Source organism: Gymnodraco acuticeps, unplaced genomic scaffold (genome assembly GCF_902827175.1).
Source record: "Gymnodraco acuticeps unplaced genomic scaffold, fGymAcu1.1, whole genome shotgun sequence".
Lineage (NCBI taxonomy): Eukaryota > Metazoa > Chordata > Actinopteri > Perciformes > Bathydraconidae > Gymnodraco > Gymnodraco acuticeps.
The window spans coordinates 548,680-569,080 of NW_022990682.1; the positions used below are offsets into that span (position 1 = coordinate 548,680).

Consider the following 20,401-nt stretch of genomic DNA (forward strand, 5'->3'; position numbering starts at 1 on the left):
ACATTGGTTGTCTTTTTTTGTTCATTTAGAATATTATTTATGAGGAATAGTACACGCAAACATTACACAAATATGATTTATTGCTTTAGAAACACTGACATGAAATGAACACAATTTCCAGTGTGGCCTCTCACAGCAGCAGGTAATGTACAAGGGAACCCAATCAGTTGTAATCATGATGGTCCTTTGGACTAAAGTATTTAAAGAAAAAGTGGTGTGTGTGTGAACACTGTCTCAGTATCAGAAATGCACATTCGTAAACAGATGCTAGTTTTTGGGTAAACATTTCCAGATCGCCTGAAACCAACACAGCCCTTTTCACAGTAAAGGTCTGCACAGGGCTCTCTTAGTTCAGACATCATTTTTTATAAGTTAAGTCGTCACTTGGCAAGCTTTAAAGTCTCTCACATTTGAAAAATAAACGTTCCTTTATGTCTGTGTGATCTCAGATGTGAGATCTCTTTAGCCTCTCACCCAGGCTAAGCTGAAAACATTTCCTCCAGTGAAGAAAGCCCTGACTTCCCTTTCCCTCGGGGAAGTCAGGACGCTCAGGTTAGAGGCTCAGGTTGTCGTGGGGTGAGCTCCACTGGTTCCAGTTTATCCGAGAGGACAGAAAGAATCATGTCAAACTTCTCGTAGCGCTCCTCTCTGCTGGCCGTGGCCCCCGTCTGACCCCAGAACAGCCGCAGGGCGAACTCCGTCCGGAAAGCCTCCAGCAGCTCGGGGACCGGCTCCCAGCTTCCTGCTGAAGGACGGGACAGACATCCCATCAGACGCCAAGAATGAGGTCATTTCACATCAGTTTAACTATGTTTTTTTAGGATAATATACTATTGTACGTTCTGCCAGTGCAAACATGTTTACTCTGCCTTACAACAAGAACCTCTCATAAGAACAGTGATTTAAGTTCACACATTTTCCTGCACTTTTACCTTCAATACAAACAAAATTAAGAACTATTCTGACCTGTTGTATACGTCAAGAACATAAAGTCTGCCTCTCTACTTTGTTTTACTTAACCATTCACTTAACCCCCTAGACTGAATTAGTTCATTTAAAAAATGAACTAAAATAGAGAAATGTATAAATAACTAATTCGACTAAAATAAAGTAATGCAAAATATGTTTTCTATATAAGTTGGTAAAATTGTCTGAGGACCTTTTTTCCTTAGATTTTAAATTATTTTATTTTAGGCAAGCCAAATAATGCTAGTCAGTAATTGTTGAGAATCGTTGCACTCTTTGGTCAAATATTTAATAAAAAGAAAGTGCCTCACTCAACATCTCTTCATGAACAGGTCACATTCATGTAAAAAACACAGGATATTTATATTTAATATTTGAATTTAGCTTTATCTGACTTTAATAGTTTGTTACTGATAAATTCAGTAATACAGACATAGTAACAGATTTAGGATAAGAATACTGTGATGTGTGTACATTAAGGAGAGAACAATGCTGTGTGTACCTGTGAGCAGAGTGTGTGCGTGCTGCTGATAATCTTGTGCGTGCAGCGCAGCGCTGCGAGCTGATTGGAGGACGTCGTAGAGGAGCTGACAGCCGCGCTCACTGTTCTCCACCGGGTCGTCGCCCTCCATCACCATCAGCAGGGGAACCAGGTGAGGCATGGCTGAGGGACCGTGGACTACAGAGTCTACAGGGAAACGCATGAACAAACAGATTCAACGCATTATTATATATTATAGTATTGTTTTTAAAACGAAGGGTTACAGCGCTATTAATACCACACAACAAAAAGGAGAAGAGTGCTGAGTGTTTTATAGATTCTCTGGAGTACACACAGTGTCTTTTGTGGCTTCCAGGAAGTCTGATAAATTGTTCTGAGTCGAGATCAATGTGGCTTTTCTCCTACTGCTTTTGATTTGATATTGGAGACAAACAGTCAATACCAGCACTTACTTTCATCGTAGTGAACAAATAAAAAGCACTAAGTACTTGCACCTAAGCACACTTTTACCTGTTTGTGTTGGATGGGAAAAGTCACACTGGCAAAAGCATCTACCAAATGAATGAAATAAGATGTTTCTTAGTTTAAAACTCACCGTCTCCGTCGTTCAGCATGTTCATGAAGGGTTTGAGTTTCTTCTCAAATAAAACTGCAGTCTCCGTGTGGTTCCTCCTCAGCGCTCGCCACGTCATCTCTAGTCGCGTTATCTGCAAGCACAAACATACCAAGTGTGTTGGTAAACTCCATCCAGTTTGCATTTGACCTTAGTTTAAACTATATATTTGTCATATCTTCTCCACCTGAGGCAAATCCAGAGCCTTCATCACGGCTGAGAAGGAGTAGAGGTTGTGGGCGTGATCTTTCAGGGCCTGAGCCAATAAGATTAATTTATGTAAAACAGTTGACCTCTGGCTGACAGTCCCTGTGCAACCCAGGATGTCCACAGCGATTCCCAGTGCTATTAGATGATGCCTAAAAATGATACAAATAATTAGAGTGCATACGATTTAAGTAAGGCAGAATGTGAGGACAGCTTTCCTCCCTTCCAGTGGGGAGAAAAACCTGAAGTCAGTAAGGCTAAATGTTAAAATGTAGAGATTGTTGTTGTATTTTATGTTCATCCAGTATTTACTTTGAGAAGTGGATTCATTAATGTTTGCTAAGTGTTTTTCTTTAATTCTAATTTGCTTGACAAAAACTTGATTTACCCTTGTTTATTGTACAGAAAAAAATCTGATTCTTATGTTTGAGTGTCACCAGCTAGCTCCACGGTCAAGTTAACCCTTTACTCTCTAATGAGGCAATTATATGTAGTCTTTTCTCACTATCTGTATCATCTTCACGTACCTTTCTAGCAAATCCTGCCGTAATTGGCGTCCATGTGGCAAAGTGACAAGCTCCAGCCCCGATCCAACTCCCATAATCCTCTTCTGCTCATCGGTCACCCCAACAATGCGTGCAACCTGCAGCGTGACAACAATCACAAAGAAATGCTCAGTAATGTTTTATATTCAGTTAATGAATGAGTGGGTATTTATGCTACTTTTTTGAATTTGTTGAATTCACCAAAAACACCATATCATAAAACAGGGACCATATTCATCAAGCTAGGGAGTACAAGGTTTTAATAAATGTATTAGGACTTAAAAATACTACTACAGTAAATATATAAGACACCATGAGTTGGTCCTAGATGGCTGGAGTACATGGACATACGGTCACAATGAACAATGTGTTAACAGAAGCAACATGAGTAGTTAGTGTAGCTATGCCTAATATTTGCATTAATTGAAACATTTGATCGTCTATGTTGCATTTATCAGATGTGCCATGTCCAAGTGATACATCCAGTATGTAGAGGGTTGAGAGTAACCTGGCAGTCGACACTGAGCATGTGCATAGCGGTGATGTCGGCGTTTGAGCGATTGAAAAGCTCTTTGAGCGCCAGCAGGACGCCGGGCTCTAGAGGTCGGTTGTTCTCCGGCAAGAGCAGCGACTCAAACTGATCCAACTGGAAACCCGAGACCGTCTCCACCTGTGATGGAGGAAACAGCATGTCACGTTAATTCACAACTGACCCTCTGTGCTGTTATAAAGTGCAGATGTACAATCTTTGACATATTTAACAGAGTTGTTCAAACCAAATGTATTCTGAGGAAGTTATTTGCTTAACAAGATAAAATAAATGATTATAGCACTTCAAATAGACATGTAACAGGTAAGAAACAACATGAGCATAGATGCTAATAATTTCCTTTTTTCAAATTGCAACATAAACAAGTTTAAAACAGGGTTGACAGCTCTGTCATTGATTACAAAAATCTGCTTTTCATATTATAAAGACATTGAATACAAATAATTAAGTGAGAAAACAGGATTTAAAAAGCGAGAAATAGACAGTATGCATAATATGTAAAGTAGGTGATTAAAAAGGTGCAATCTGTAAAATGATGGATTGAATTGAAAAACCTTATCAACAGAATGTGGCTGTAGAGCAGGGGGGTCAAACTCAAATACACAGTGGGACAAAATTAAAAAAATGGGTACTAGTCGAGGGCCGGACTGATTCAATGTTTATTGAAAAACGTATTGAAATGAACTTATTGCACATATTAAACCTGGGACTAACAAAGCTTAAAGGAGACCTATCATGCTATATTTGAATAATATATTGTAGGGCCATACCTATATAAAGGTATATTTATACATTTTCTTTTTCAAAATACCAAACAGATCATGCATTTTAGCCATGCCTCATTTCGCTCTATTTTCCTCTCCTCCACCCTGTCTTTGCATGCTGCAGCTGACCACGCCCCCCTGCAAAGGAGGGGGCCGAGTGTCATGTTACCATGCTGTTACCATGCCACGGCAACCTCTCATTCCCCTGATTGGTGGAGAGTTGGCCATATAGGCGGAGCTCCTCGTCACTGACGTCAGAGATATTTCAAATCTGTATCAGATCCGTTAAAGCCCTGTTTTTAGAGATTTGGGTACGGAGGAAAAGAGAGAGGGTTGTGTTTTCTGACACTTGGTGAGTTCCCTGACACACCGGGGACACATCTTCATGTATAAAAGACGTACAAAGGTGCATTTTGCATGATAGGTCCCCTTTAAATTATTGCCTATAAAAACAACATTAAAAATCTGTTGCATTCATTTCTTATGGCTCTATCTGCATTTCTTATGATTACATTTTTCCACAGGCCAACAACAGCTTCAAAAAAACTATTTCCCTCAAAGAACAAACCAAACATGCCCTGCTGTCTCAAGAAAGAAAGTGCAGAAGGAAACATCCATTGAACTCAGTGTGCTGCTCTGTGATGCTAGTTCAAGCCAGATACTTGGCATCTCATCTTGGGTGCAAGGTCATCAATGTTTGGGGTCAGGCTCTGAGCTGAGGAAACCCTCAGGACTGAGTGAAGGTGTGCGTGCAATATACCGGCGGGCCAGATCTAATAGTAATTAGACATTTTCCAGCGGGCCAAAATTAAATCCACCACAGGCCTGATTTGGCCCCCGGGCCTTGAGTTTGACACGTGTGCTCTAAAGTGTTGACATCATTTAAAAGACGTTTAGTGTTGTGTTGCAGAGATACTGAGATTAACATGCTAACCGGCTTATCCTGACTTTTTTTCTTGCCCTGCTGTTACTTAAAATAAGTGACTGTATATTTAAATTATAGACCCAGTGTTCGAGGTTAAATGTTTCCCCCCTTTTTTTCTACGGGGCCGGTAGTTCTGTACTACACGCTGCACTTTTAAGGAGCTAAAACTAAAAAAACACTGTTGTAATCCTTAAAACATTACACAGCCTTTATCCAGACATGTATCACTTACATGTGGCTTTTCAAAATGCCAGTCTTCCACTACTGCTTTCTTCTGTGGTAGCGCTGGCAGCTGTAATGACTCTTCGTTTTTCTCTGCCTCCAAAAAGCCAAAGGAAGTCTCTGTGAGGCGGGCGCGGCTCTGCCACTTCTCCTCGGCACGCAGCCGGTCCACATGACCTATTTTCTGTGGCACCTGGGCGCAAAAGCAAGCAGACGTAAACTCTCCATGGATGATTTACAGAGTGTAGGAAATAGAAAAAGCATAATGCAGGAAAAAGGTATCTACCTGGACGACAAGCTCATCGTAGTAAGAGGAGGGGTCCACGTTCCGGTCTCTGGGTGGGGGAGGGATGGAGTTGGGGAAGAGAACAGAGACTCTCAGAGGTTTAGGAGGAGCTCTTGTGTGCAGCTGTCCATCTGAACCTCGCAAAGTTACACCACCACCTGCAGGGACAGGAGGGAGTTAGGTGTCTGTCATTGGCAGTCTCCACATTTGCAGGAGGTGCTGCTGTGGTATTTGAACTCTTAGGGACAAGTTTGGTTCTAGAAAAGTTCAAGGAAAACAGACTAGATGCACAATCATGAAAGTGAAGCATCACCCATGTGTATGTGTATTTTGTCCTGTCCTGTAAGTATTCCCAGGCCATAACCATGCATCACTTTTAAAACTGTAGCTACCTTCTCAGGCAGCTCAAACCCTCAAATGGGGTCCACTAAATGTGTGCTGTTCTCTCTCTGTGTGTGTGTGTGTGTGTGTGTGTGTGTGTGTGTGTGTGTGTGTGTGTGTGTGTGTGTGTGTGTGTGTGTGTGTGTGTGTGTGTGTGTGTGTGTGTGTGTGTGTGTGTGTGTGTGTGTGTGTGTGTGTGTGTGTGTGTGTGTGTGTGTGTGTGTGTGTGTGTGTGTGTGTGTGTGTGTGTGTGTGTGTGTGTCACCTGGAAAGGCAGGGCGTGAGTGTCGTGGTCGGGGGCTCAGCAGGGGTTCGCTGCCTGTGCGAAACACTGGCGAGATCGGGGCGGGGCCGGTGTCCTCCTGCTTAGTGTTTTGTTGAACCCCTGGATGACGAGACAAAACAAATTATTTCATCTTTCAATAAACTTTGCTTTGACAAAAATAGATGCAATGCGTAGAACAGAGGATTGCAAGAAGCGCCTCACATGAGTTGCTAAGAAAAGACGACTCTGCATCCTGACAGCACAGTGGCTATATATAAGACACATTTAGGTATAATGTACCAGTTCGCAGGTTGCTGTCAGATTGTGCAGACTGAAGGGAAGGTCTGCGTCCAACGTTCTCCAAGTTAGAAGGCTGACTTCCACTCCTGCAAAGCAAAGACATCAGTATACAGTATATATTTGTTTGAATGTAGTATTTCAGCACTTTAGGATTGCATGTGGACTGGAATACATTTCAGCAGATTTTTCCCACCTTAGCAGCGGATTGATGATCTGCAGTGTGTCGTTGTGTGCGGAGCTGAAGCTGCGCCTTTTGCTGGCTTGATTGTATTTTTCTCTGTCTGAACCTTTAATACTGCTGATGCTGCTTGAGGAGTCCGTTTGTCGCTCGATGATGACACGCAGAGGAACGCTCCGTGTGATTGGGTTAAAGATCACAGCGCCAGAGGCCTGGGAGATTGGCCGACGCCCGCCCACATAGAATCGGATCAGAGCAGGTACATTGTCAAAGCGATCCTCCTCAAACTGGAACAGCTCCCGAGAGTAGCCCTGTCGCACAGATGGAGGCACACACGTAAAATATCGAGCAGAGTTTTTAAAGGAATGGTCAAATCTCTTTTCAGACCACAAAGAAGCTAAAAATACAGTAATTGTAGCTTGCAAAAGAGAAGAGGTCCGTTTGGATTCATAGCAGGTAACAGTTGTGACCCAAAGTAACAGCAACATGTTTAAGAAGCATCAAAAAGTCTAAAAAAATGTACTCTCCATCATTGTAATCAATCCCTGAATGAAAGTTGCGCAGGTTAAAACACTAAAGAGAAACCTACAGTAGGTGAGCGTCAGAAAAACAATATATTTATTCTTTGGTTAGATGATCTGCACCTCGTATCTATTTAGAACATAACGTCTTTAAATCTTGCAATTTGGTCTTTGGGTCATTCTTTCAATTATTTGAAACTGGGAAAATAGCAAAACATCAGCTAAGCCCAAGGTGGCATCTTAAAATGTCTTAATTTGCCAAACCAACACTTAAAAACCCAACAAATACAAATTGACGAATCTGAAGCTGTGCCCAGTTAATATTGGCATTGTTGCTTGGTTCATTATTTAAACTATTTATCCGTTTTCCCCTGCCTGTCGCATATGGACATAACATAGAAGCACCTTTTTAGGACGAAGGATCACTCTTATGATCTTAAAGTGCATGGGCCCATTCTTCCAGAAGCAGCTCAAAACGTAGTTCCCAGGGGCGGAGTTCGAATCTCGGACCAGGAAGTCTCCGTCCCTTTCAAACAGAGACTCTGCAGCCTGGAGACAAGTCAGCATGTTTAGTCATCAACAGTTCAAGGGCCGGATACATTGCAAGACTTTGGTGTTAGACTGCATTAGTTTTAGGTGTAAGTATCTTAAAAGCTGGCAACTGAGTGAGTTAAACTGAAGCTCCTTTAGCTTAGATTAGCATAAATACTGGATACAAGCTATCCTGGCTTTGTTCAAAAGTCACAAAATCAGCTCATCTAAAGCTCACTATGGTATATGTTTTGTTTGCTTAATCTGTACAAAACTCAAGTGTTAAGATGCTTAACAGGTGCAGAACTTTTTTAGGATGACAACAAGGCTCCAAGAAATATTTTTCGTATGCTTGAGTCACTTTAGATGTGCTGGTACATGGATTTTGTTATCTTTTAACATGGCCATGCTAGCTATTTTACCCGTACAGTCTTTATGCTAAGCTAAGTGGCTTCTTCCTTAAAGGAGACCTATCATGCTATATTTGAATAATATATTGTAGGGCCATACCTATATAAGGTATATTTATACATTTTTTTTTCAAAATACCAAACAGATCATGCATTTTAGCCATGCCTCATTTTGCTCTATTTTCCTCTCCTCCACCCTGTCTTTGCATGCGCTGCAGCTGACCACGGCCCCCTGCAAAGGAGGGGGCCGAGTTAGGAGTGTCATGTTACCATGCTGTTACCATGCTGTTACCATGCCACGGCAACCTCTCATTCCCCTGATAGATGGAGAGTTGGCCATATAGGCGGAGCTCCTCGTCACTGACGTCACACTATTTTCAAATCTGGATCAGTCTGTATCAGATCCGTTGCAGCCCCGTTTTTAGAGATTTGGGTATGGAGGAAAAGAGAGAGGGTTGTGTTTTCTGACACTTGGTGAGTTCCCTGACACACCGGGGACACATATTCAGGTATAAAAGACGTACAAAAGTGCATTTTGCATGATAGGTCCCCTTTAACATGTATTCGTGCAGACGTGAGAGAGCTATTGAGCTCTGCACAAGAAGGTGAATAGGCACAATTCCCAACTAAAAAAGTCAATTTATTCCTTCAATTAATGTGTTTAAAAATGTGTGAAAGTGTAAATACAGTGATAATAGCAGGATCCATTGAGCACCTCTCTCCTCAGCGGTCCGTGGTACCACGCGTGGCTCGTCGGGTCGTCAGTACTGAGCTTCAGCTCCTCCTCTAGCTCCTTCTTCAATGAATCCATGTCTTTCCGACCACCAAACACCTACAATGCAAACAGTCAAGCAGTGATTTACTCTACATGTTTCTGTGCCTTGTTTTGCATGTGTGAGAGTATGAAGGAAATGATGTTAAAAAAGGAGAGGAAGCTAGTGAGAGGCTGTGTGCTTAACCTCTTACCTTCAGCTGACTGAAGTATGTGCTAACACTCCTCCTCTTGCTGAAAAACAAGAGCAAAGCGGTGATTTAGAGCCACACAACTCAACCCCAGGGAGCCCCAGATGACGTTGGCATGTATTTCCTTTGAACATGAACAGCACCAGGAGGATAGAATGCCACTGCCAAGGCCTGGATCTGTCATTAACACCACAAAAAAAGTGAGGGACTTCTAATAGCCTGCCTCTTCCTTCCTCCCCAAGCTTCCTGCCTCTGTAAACACAAGGCTGACAGATGAACGGCTCAGAGAACTAACAGCACGAGTCGACTAGATAACCCCCAGCAATCTCATGAACTATTCTAGCAAATCTACATCTATGAATGCCTATTGCTGTGTGCGGTCATGGGTCAACAATGTGGAACAAATGTAGTGTTCTTGGATAGCTGGAGGGATGTGCATGTGGTGTGATGGTAGCTTGTTTACCCTGCTTTGACTCTGAATACAACTCTAAACAAGCACAACAACTGCTTTGTTACGTCTATTTGCTGTTTACTAATTAGGTCAAATATAAAATCCTGCAATGAATTCTATTTTTCATAAAGACAAAACTGGTTTTGTTGAAACTTGGTCTCTGATTTAAAGCTGTGATCATAGGCAGTATGTTGTGGTGCTGTTAAAACAAACCCCCTTCAAATATTTGTTTTGATCTACAAAAATAACCTTGCTGATCTGCATATCAGCAATGCCGTCTAAACAATAAAAACAAAATCGTTTTTCCCTGCTTTCCTTATAATTAAAACCAACGTTCATACATCTTTCCATACATTTTCTGATTAACCATTGTGTTTCCAATCACAAATGTCTAAATGTCGTTTCAAAGCACTCTGTCTGCTATAGACTTTAAATGTATGCACCCACCATGTGTTCATTTTAAACTGGAGGATGTAAAGTCATTTGAGGTATTTTTAAAACCTCCAAACTCACAGAAAAACAAAGCAATTACCTCATTGGCTTTTGTAGCAGACAAAATAGCTTGTTCTGTATGACTAACAGTCCAAAACCAAAAGATTATAGAGATTACCATCACATGGGACAAAAAATAACAACTGTTCAAGTGGCATGTTCAAAATGTGCCCAAATAATTCACAACACTGACATAAATACACAGAAACCAAAATAAATCTCAGCTTTTAGATTTGTTTCGAGGTAAGAGTGCTACATCCTGTTTGAGGGGCGTTGGCCCAGGCTGCACAACAGAAACACCTGTGCAACGTGCTGCACAGACCCTATGGACACATGTAACAAGACCCCGCATTTAACTATGTTTCAAACTATTTTATTACCAGCCAACAATTATACCTCATAGTGAATTTCTATGGTTAATAGGCCTACTTTTCATTGTTCTCTTCTGCTCTAACGTGATGTCTTCTGAGTCAAGATTGTGCAACAGGTAGCTGACGTGAACTGATTCAGGTAAGCAAGATACAACCAAAGTAAGTTATGTCGACTTTTCTGTTAAAACATGTAAATACAGTGGGATTTTAGAAAAGTAGAGTTTAGAAAGAACTGCACACCAAACGTTAAACAAGCTGTCAAACAAACGATCAACAGTTGACTTACATCGAAAGTCTCGCGTTAATTAACGTTAACTTAGCTAACCGTTTTTCAAAAAACATTCAATTTTTAGCGGCTAACGGTCCTACCTGTCAGTCCGCCTCACGGCTCGCTTTTCTCGGACATGTTTCACTGTTTCTTGGTCCAAATTAACACCGACAAACAACAACAGCTGAGGAATTGTATGTTCAAGCTGTTTCTCCGCGCCAGGTCCCTCCCAGGCAGCCCCCCTCCTTCGTCTCCTCGCCCTCCTCCTCCTCGTTTCGGACGAGTTCCCACAAGTTTTCCCGAGCTCTCCTGCTTCTCCCCCCGCCCCAGGCCCCGGTGCTGAAACACCGCTATCTGCCTGGCATTCCTCGGATACCGACACAAGCCGAGCTGCTAACACAGTACCTGGCTGCAGTCAGCAGTAGGATATATTGTAGGTGGCTGTACAGAGAGGTATGTGCCCATAAATCCACCATATGGTACTGGTTTAGTCTCTTCAAACGGTGACATCACTTTTTATTAGACCAACTGAAAGTTATTGCCCAACACACACAACACTGTTTTCAGGTCTGAATTCGTTCACAGCAGCACAGTGGCGGTTCTAGACCAATTTCACTGGGGGGGCCATGCTGGGGTCAGTTACTTTACTAAGAGCGCACCTTCAACTTGCCAACAAATACTACGGTGGCCCTGAAGTGCAAGACACTACAGCATTTCAGAAAACGCCACAGCATTTCAGAAAACACCACAGCATTTCAGAAAACACCACAGCATTTCAGAAAACGCCACAGCATTTCACAAAACACCACAGCATTTCAGAAAACACCACAGCATTTCACAACACACAACAGCATTTCACAAAACACAACAGCATTTCAGAAAACACCACAGCATTTCACATTGGACGGAAAGGGTATTCCTTTAGTGATGTTTGTGATTGGACAGAGCCAGCCAGAGAAGCACTGCTGTGATTGGTTGTTTTTGCTGCCAGTCAAGAAATGACACTTCGTGGTTGGTCAACACCCGACAGCGAAATATGTCCCAACACATCAGCCGTTAGCACACACTCAGAGCTCACAGCTCCTCATATCTGTTCAGAAACTGGACAAAAGTTAAATATGTACAAACCACAGACTGTCTGTGTCATGGCGAATACAGTCGCTGCTTTATTTATGTCTGTATGACGTTGTTGTGAGTGTGGACGGAGCAGCTACAGGTTAGTTTAGCCTGATGGATCCGATTCCATTCAGAAAACACGCATTTTAAAAGCTTTTCACCTGCCGTCTTGTCTGCAGACTTGTCAAAGCGTTAATTCATGGTTTTTACTAACCGGTATCAGTATGTAGTTACTTCGGCATCACTTTTAAACGTGTATTACAATTAAATCACGGTCAAATATGTTCATTTTGTTGTACTTGGTATCTCCCATAGAATTTACATGGAGATACGCCCCGCCCCCTCTCAGCGCCTCTTGTTTGAATGACAGGAGCAAACACAGCTGACAGCCGCGGTGAAACTCGAGCGATTAGAGCGATGCGAATATTGGGTGGTCTACCATAGTATTTACATGGAGATAAGCCCCTTAAAAACCATGAATTAATAAAGCATTAATTCTGTGTTTACTCCTGTCATTCAAACAAGACACTGAAGAGGGGGCGGGCCGTATCTCCATGTAAATCCTATCGGAATCGGATCGATCAGGCTAAACTAACCTGTAGCTGCTCCGTCCACACTCACAACAACGTCATACAGACATAAATAAAGCAGTGACTGTATTCACCATGACATAGACAGTCTGTGTTTTGTATATGTTGAACTTTTGTCCAGTTTCTGAACAGATATGAGGAGCTGTGAGCTCTGAGTGTGTGCTAACAGCTAACGGCTGATGTGTTGGGCCAATCACGAAGCGTCATTTCTTGACTGGCAGCAAAACAGCCAATCACAGCAGTGCTTCTATGGCTGGCTCTGTCCAATCACAAACAAGAAGTGTTCTCCCTAAGGAATACCCTTTCCGTCCAATGTGAAATGCTGTGGTGTTTTCTGAAATGCTGTTGTGTTTTCTGAAATGCTGTGGTGTTTTCTGAAATGCTGTTGTGTTTAATGAAATGCTGTGGTGTTTTCTTTAATGCTGTTGTGTTTTGTGAAATGCTGTTGTGTTTTGTGAAATGCTATTGTGTTTTGTGAAATGCTGTGGCGTTTTGTGAAATGCTGTAGTGTTTTGTGAAATGCTGTGGCGTTTTGTGAAATGCTGTGGTGTCTTGCACTTCAGGGCCACCGTAAAATACAGTGATCTCAAAATGTTTAGTTCAGTATAAAGTCATAGCATCCCAAATAAACATGAAATACATGATTGGAATTTGTTTCAATAACTTTTTTACAAAATTAGTTGTCTCAGTTATCAGCGCTTTTTTCAGGAATTTGTTTTATCATAGACTCTTTGAAAAGTTCCCCAGCTAGTAGTAGGATACATGAGGTCATATATTAAGACAATTATTTGTAGTGTTACATCCAAGTGCTCTTAAATATTTGTGCCATGTTTTTAGGAATAGTATGTTATACATATCAGGCTAGAAATGATACATGTAAAATAACCTAGGTAGGCTAAATTATTTCCGAATATAGATATGAAACTGACAGTTTCAAGTGCAGTATGTTGAGAAGTGCAGATTTCTATCTTGGTATGATAACAAAAAACTAATTTGAGATACAATTCTTTAAAGATATGTATTGTTAAGATACACACAAATACAAATAAATAAATATAGATATTCCCATGAAAGTTCCCCAGTTCCCAAGGAATCCTCTAATGCTTACTTTTGTTAAATAAGGAGAAATGTTCAGACGCAAATGTCCAAAATGTTGTAAAATAATCACCTAAATGAGAAATGTTGATGTTTTCTTTCCACAAGTCTAAAATAATAGTTAAAAATGTATGTTTTGTATGTAGTGTTTCATATCAATCAACAAGTATCTTTAAAGGGGACCAATCATGCAAAATGCACTTTGTGATGTCTTTTGTACATAAATATGTGTCCCCGGTGCGTCGGGGAACTCACGCAGCGTCAGAAAATAAAACCCTCTCTCTTTTCCTCCGTATACCCAAGTCTTTTAAAAACAGGGGTACAACGAGTGGATACAGATTTGCTGCCGATCTGACGTCAAATCGGCGGCAGACCCACAGAAAATTGCTATCAGAAACAATGCCTGACGTGTTTTGGACGTAATCTCGTCTTTGTTTACATTAGCAAGCCTCGCTAACACTCAGAGCTAACCTGTACTGTAGAGCAGATGTGTTTTAAAAAGCAGGAAATAAAAAAAGGAACTCCCCTTGTGATAAACCCGCAAGAGAAAAAACATTTGAGCTCCATACTGTTTCAAAAATAATCTTTGATGTGGTTTAGAACAGGATGTCGTTTTATCACAGCAGAATTTAACTTTATCTCCGGTAGAGTTCTGATCAGGCATTAGCTCCGCCTCCTCTTTTTTTTTTTTTTTTTAAAGCTAAGGACCCAAAATCCGCGTTTCTCTAACAGGGCTGCAAAAGAGGGGTATGAGCAGTATGAGGCATGGCTACAATGGGTGAACTGTTTGGTATTTTAAGCAAAAAACTTCACAGACATGTTTTGTATAGGTATGGCCCATAGACTGTATATATAAATGGACGTAGTGTCCGTGACGTCACCCATAGGATTCTGCAGAGTTGCCGTGAAGCCCTTAGTAGGCGGAGTCGGCCACTAACGGCTCGACTGTGACGTCAGAGTCTAATCCTGCTGCCTCTGAACTGGAAGTAAACAGAGCTAGCTCAGGCTAAGAAGCTAAGCTAACATGAAATACATGCATACCAAGTTACTGCTAACAGTGTAGTTCCCCTATATAAACGTTACATTCATAATCAAATAAGACAATCTGCAAGAGAATTAGCTATATTTTGTTATTCTTAATGCTTGTCATTCACATGTTAAGAAAAGACGGATTCCACCGCCCGGACCTAACGGAGCCGCAGGGGGCTAGCTCCGGGATGCCGGCTGGAGCTAGCCCCCTGCGGCTCCGTTAGCTCCGGCGTTCACCACTGGGATAATTGGGTCCCCTATTAACATTAGCTCCCGTTTAGCATTATGGGCGTCATAGCCATAACAGTCTTACCCAAGGCTGAATCATAAACTAAAATGTATATGTATGCATAAAGGGTTACGTCCTTAGCTGGCTAATAAGTAACAAGCTAAGCTACCAAGCACACAAACACCTGCGAACGGGGTTAACATGTATAATATTATCATTTTAGACTTCTTGGAAGTTCTGTTAGTACATTCAAGCGCACAGCACGACATTTGAATTGTCTGGTATTTGTAACAATATTCCCTAAAAGGCACAATCACCACGAACACGGCTAAAGCTAAAGGGTCAAGTACAGTACTATGACTAACTAACGTTGTAGCCTATGGTTGTAGCCTAGCAGATTGGACAAGTTGCACTTGCTGACAGTGAGGCATGTACGTGTCCATCAAAGTGACCACGCCCTAATTTATGCAACAACTTTAAGACCTAATATAAATAAAAGGGTCGTGTTAGAAAACAATTCACTCACAGATTCATAATCATGAAGGTGGAATCTAACTATATCGATAATAATATTTATTGCATCCATGGGTAGAAACATGTTTTTTTCTGCTGTAAAGTTGGTCATTTTAACATGGGGGTCTATGGAAATTGCTCCTTTCTGCAGCCAGTCCCTAGCGGCCCATGTATGAACTGCAGTGTGTGGCACTTCCGTCTTGGCGTCCCGGCTGTTACCCAGAGTTTGCCGCTTGGTATGGCCCTACAATATATTTTTTCAATATAGCATAATATAGGGCTGTGCAATTAATCGTATTTTAATCGCGATTACGATTATGGCTTGCGACGATTATGAAAACAGCATAATTGACAAAATACGATTATTTTGCTGGGTGCGCTTTCGCCCCTCCCTAAAAGCCCACAAGGCCACGTGGGAGTGACATGTGTTGTGAGTGTTCAGCGCGAGCGAAGATGTCAGAACAAGAGCAGCAACTCGTTAAAAAGAAGGGTCAAACTATTTCCACTATTTGCAAGTACTTTGGCTTTCAGGAGTCCGACGTGGAGCAAAACAAAGTACAGTGCAGGATTTGTTACCAGGTTGTGTTGGCACCACACGCTAACACAACCAATCTCTTTAATCATCTGAAATACAACCACAAAGTGCAATACGACCGGGCAGTAATACAACAAAAAGCAGATGCCCGCTCGACTTCATCCACCACATCATCACAGTCATCGATTCAGGACGCATTGTACAGAGCAACGGCCTACGCGACGAGCTCGCAGAGACACAGAGATCTTACAGGTGCCATTACATTCCACATCGCTAAAGATATGTGCCCAGTTAGCACTGTTAGCAACCAGGGCTTTAAGCAACTTGTCAACACGTTGGACAAGCGTTACGCGATGCCGTCTCGGTATTATTTCAGCAGGTCTGCACTGCCTGCACTATATGACAAATGCCGTGGGGAAGTTGAGAGAGATGTGGCTTCAGCTGACTACTTTGCCACCACAACAGACCTATGGTCTAGCCCAGGGGTGCCCAACCAGTCGATCGCGAGATGTGTCTAAAAATAGAACAACAATATTCTGTTTTATGTCCTGTAACATAATCTTCCTGTGCCAGAATAATGCACTTGAACGCATAAAAGCTTTGTGATTGGCCGGCGTCACCCCATGTGTCGGGGCGTGGCTGAGGGTCTTCAGTACAGGTGGCAATATCGTCACCTGCCTGCGCTCATCTCTGAAACCAGACCATGTAAACAGGCTGTTCTATTTCGTATATGGCTTCGCCCTCTAAGGCTATCGCTATTGGGTTTACCCTTCTGCGCCCCCGCGCAGTACTGAAAACACTTGTAGTCCACGCCCACCCGCTAGGTGGGCCCCACCCTCGGGCCTCCTTCCGGTATAAATAGGGAGGTTGCCCGGCGATCTGCTCCCTCTTTTCTTCAGCAACCAGCAGTTTACTGAAGCACGAGAAAAGCAACATCATGAGCAATAAAGAGTGTGTCCGTATGTGCCCTTCGTGCAATACGGGCTACATTATGAGCTACGATTTGCATCCGATATGCGCAGCCTGTCTGGGGCCAGAGCACGCGGACGCGGCTCTCAGCCAGCAGGTCGCATGTCCTCACTATGTGCGTCTTCCTTCATCCGACAGGAAGCGAAGGGCGGACGCTCTAGCTGCTGCGGGGGAGGAAGACGTCTGGGGTGGGCAGGAGCCCATCCAGAACACACCACCGTCGCTGTGCGCAGCCATGGCGGTGTCCCAGACAGCCAGCGGTGAAGCAGCAGTGACACCAGCGGCAGCAGCAGCAGCCAACCCGGCCACAGCGGTCGGTCGTCCGTCAGCGGCGGCCGGGGCACCGGGAGAGTGTGAGGAAAATAAAAATAAGCTTATTTTCCAACATGTTGGCTGAGTCATCAGTTTCAAATGTGTTTCACATATCCCCCACTCTGGGTAAACCAGCTGCCTATGACCTATCGGTTAAATAGCCAGCAGGATTCGTTACAAAAGCCTGCGCATTTTAATCTATCGATTAATAAGCTGCGGAGCACAGTAACTACACCAGCTGCCTTCAATCTGGTGATTAGTAGGCAGCATGGTTCGCTGCAGGGTTCTGGTGGTTATAACTTTCGGTTATTAAACCACAGACCTCGCGGCATTCCTCTATCCGAGATACGCCACCTACACACGGTGACAATAAGCCCATGAGCGCCGTGGTAACGCCTCATGTGGTTATCACTGCACACACTTCCACCCATCCTCTGAGCGTGCACGCGCATCATGATGAGAGGCGGAGTGAATGCAACGTGTGGAGGCGTCCTCACAGCCTTTTCGCTAGGCCCACCTTGGGTTGCCTCGCGGGGCCTCCGCCCCCCCACCAGGAGAGGGGGGGTAAAAAAGGGAGTGAGGTACTCCCGTTCGGCGTCTGCTCCATGAGAGCCGCCGAGGAGACAGAGCGGCCTTGACGGTTTGGGAGGGAGTATGAGGAAAATAAAAAGAAGCTTATTTTCCAACATGTTGGCTGAGTCATCAGTTTCAAATGTGTTTCACATATCCCCCACTCTGGGTAAACCAGCTGCCTATGACCTATCGGTTAATAGCCAGCAGGATTCGTTACAAAAGCCTGCGCTTTTTAATCTATCGATTAATAAGCTGCGGAGCACAGTAACTACACCAGCTGCCTTCAATCTGGTGATTAGTAGGCAGCATGGTTCGCTGCAGGGTTCTGGTGGTTATAACTTTCGGTTATTAAACCACAGACCTCGCGGCATTCCTCTATCCGAGATACGCCACCTACACACGGTGACAATAAGCCATGAGCACCGTGGTAACGCCTCATGTGGTTATCACTACACACACCTCCACCCATCCTCTGAGCGTGTACGCGCATCATGATGCGAGGCGGAGTGAATGCAACGTGTGGAGGCCTCCTCACAGCCTTTTCGCTAGGCCCACCTTGGGTTGCCTCACGGGGCCTCCGCCCCCCCACCAGGAGAGGGGGGGTAAAAAGGGAGTGAGGTACTCCCGTTCGGCGTCTGCTCCATGAGAGCCGCCGAGGAAGCAGAGCGGCCTTGACGGTTGGGGAGACAGTGTGAGGAAAATAAAAGAAGATTATTTCCCAACATGTTGGCTGAGTCATCAGTTTCAAATGTGTTTCACATATCCCCCACTCTGGCCGGTGAGCCAGCTGCCATGACCTATCGGTTAATAGCCAGCCGGGTTCGGTACAAAAGCCTGCGCTATTTAATCTATCGATTAATAAGCTGCGGAGCACAGCAATTACACCAGCTGCCTTCAATCTGGTGATTAGTAGGCAGCAGGGTTCGCTACAGGGATCTGATGGTTATGACTCTTCGGTTATTAAACCACAGACCTCGCGGCATTCTTCTGTCCGAGATACGCCACCTATACACGGTCATAATAAGCCCAGGAGCGCAGTGTTAACGCCTCATGTGGATATTACTGCACACACCTCCACCCATCCTCTGAGCGTGTACACGCCTCATGATGCGAGGCGGAGTGATACGCAGCGTGTGGAGGCCTCCGCACAGTCCTTTCGCTCTCGGCCCACCTTGGGTTGCCTCACGGGCAGCGGCGGCGAGGGCTCTGGCGTGGCTCGTCGTCATGACAACCACAACACATCTCGAGCATGCGCGCCCGCTGTCAGTGTTTCTCTGCGTGCCAGCGCATGTGTTTGATGGACAGATGGATGAACAGGCTGATCAGCAGAGGGTACACCCTGCAGTTCGCCTCCCCCCCCCACAGTTCAACGGGATACAGGGGACATGCCTAACATCCCGTGAACAGTGTCTTGCGCTCCAAGCAGAGCTACGAGAACTCCTGTTGAAAGAGGCTATTTCCAGGGTTCCCCAGGAGGAAGAAAATCAGGGGTATTACTCCCGCTATTTTCTTATCCCGAAAAAGACAGGGGGAATGAGACCCATCCTCGACCTGTTTCCCATGCTGACGGTCAAAAAGGTGCTAGAGTGTGTTCACCAGGGAGATTGGTTCACCTCTATAGACCTAAAGGATGCATACTTCCATGTACCCATCATTCCGCAACACAGGAAATTCCTGCGGTTTTCATTCCAGGGAATAGCGTACCAGTACAACCGTCTGCCGTTCGGCTATTCCCTGGCTCCTCGTACTTTTTCAAAGTGTGTAGAGACGGCGTTGCAGCCGCTACACAGAGGAGGGATGAGAGTACTATTTTTACCTGGACGACCTGCTGCTGCATGGCTCGCTCCAGGGAGGAAGCGGCTTTACAGACGGTACAACTCATATCGTATCTGTCAAAGCTGGGTTTCATGATAAATTGGGAAAAGAGCTGTCCCATTCCAGCCCAGAGTATTGTTTACCTGGGTGGAATTGAACTCAGCCCGCATGAGAGCACGACTCTCACGGCAGAGAGTGGAGTGGACACGCTGACAGCTCTCCTTCGACGTGTCACACCCCGCAGCGTGGTGACGAAAAAGCCCCCCACAGTTCAATGGGATACAGGAAACACTCCTGTCCTCCCAGAAGCTATGTCTTGCGCTCCAAATCCGAGCTGCTGGAACTCCTGTTGAAAGAGGATATTTCCAGGTTTCCTCAAAGGGAGGAAAATCAGGGGTTTTCACTCCCGTTATTTTTCTAAATCCCGAAAAAGACGGGGGCAATGAGACAGGGGCTGGAATGTGTTCACCAGGACGACTGGTTCACTTCCACCTGAATGATGCATACTTCCACGTACCCATCATCCCGAAACACAGGAAATGCCTGCGGTTTCTCATTTCAGGGAATATCAGACCAGACAATCATCTGCCGTTTGGATATTTCCTGGCTCCTCCCATTTTTGTGTAGAGAAGGCTGGAGCCGCTACACAGAGGAGGGATGAGAGGGTGGTTTCCTTTGGACGACCTGCTTTGCTGGCTCGCTCCAGGGAGGAAGTCGCTTTACAGACGGTACATCTCATATCGCATCTGTCAAAGCCTGGGTTTCATAACAAGTTGGAAGAAGAGCTGTCCTCTTTCCTCTCAGACAAACGTTATCGGGAGTGGAATTAAAAACTCAGCCAGCAGCAGAGCGCTCTCTGGCAGCGAGTGAGAAACTGACAGCTCTCCTCCGGCGTGTCACAAACCACACAGCCC

At 44.1% G+C, this 20,401-nt stretch overlaps 1 protein-coding gene across 1 annotated transcript in view; it reads right to left on the bottom strand.

Moving 5' to 3' along the window:
* Positions 1 to 20: 20 nt before the first annotated feature.
* sh2d3a (SH2 domain containing 3A) overlaps positions 21 to 20,401 on the bottom strand; it is a 29,600-nt gene continuing 9,219 nt past the window's right edge. Inside the window, 14 exon segments of the mRNA XM_034230171.1 lie at positions 21 to 745; positions 1,469 to 1,654; positions 2,064 to 2,175; positions 2,269 to 2,440; positions 2,816 to 2,931; positions 3,342 to 3,503; positions 5,305 to 5,487; positions 5,581 to 5,738; positions 6,227 to 6,346; positions 6,527 to 6,612; positions 6,720 to 7,015; positions 7,631 to 7,774; positions 8,882 to 8,998; positions 9,133 to 9,172. Of these exon segments, the coding sequence (XP_034086062.1) occupies positions 549 to 745; positions 1,469 to 1,654; positions 2,064 to 2,175; positions 2,269 to 2,440; positions 2,816 to 2,931; positions 3,342 to 3,503; positions 5,305 to 5,487; positions 5,581 to 5,738; positions 6,227 to 6,346; positions 6,527 to 6,612; positions 6,720 to 7,015; positions 7,631 to 7,774; positions 8,882 to 8,998; positions 9,133 to 9,172 (2,089 nt within the window). The 3' untranslated portion in view covers positions 21 to 548.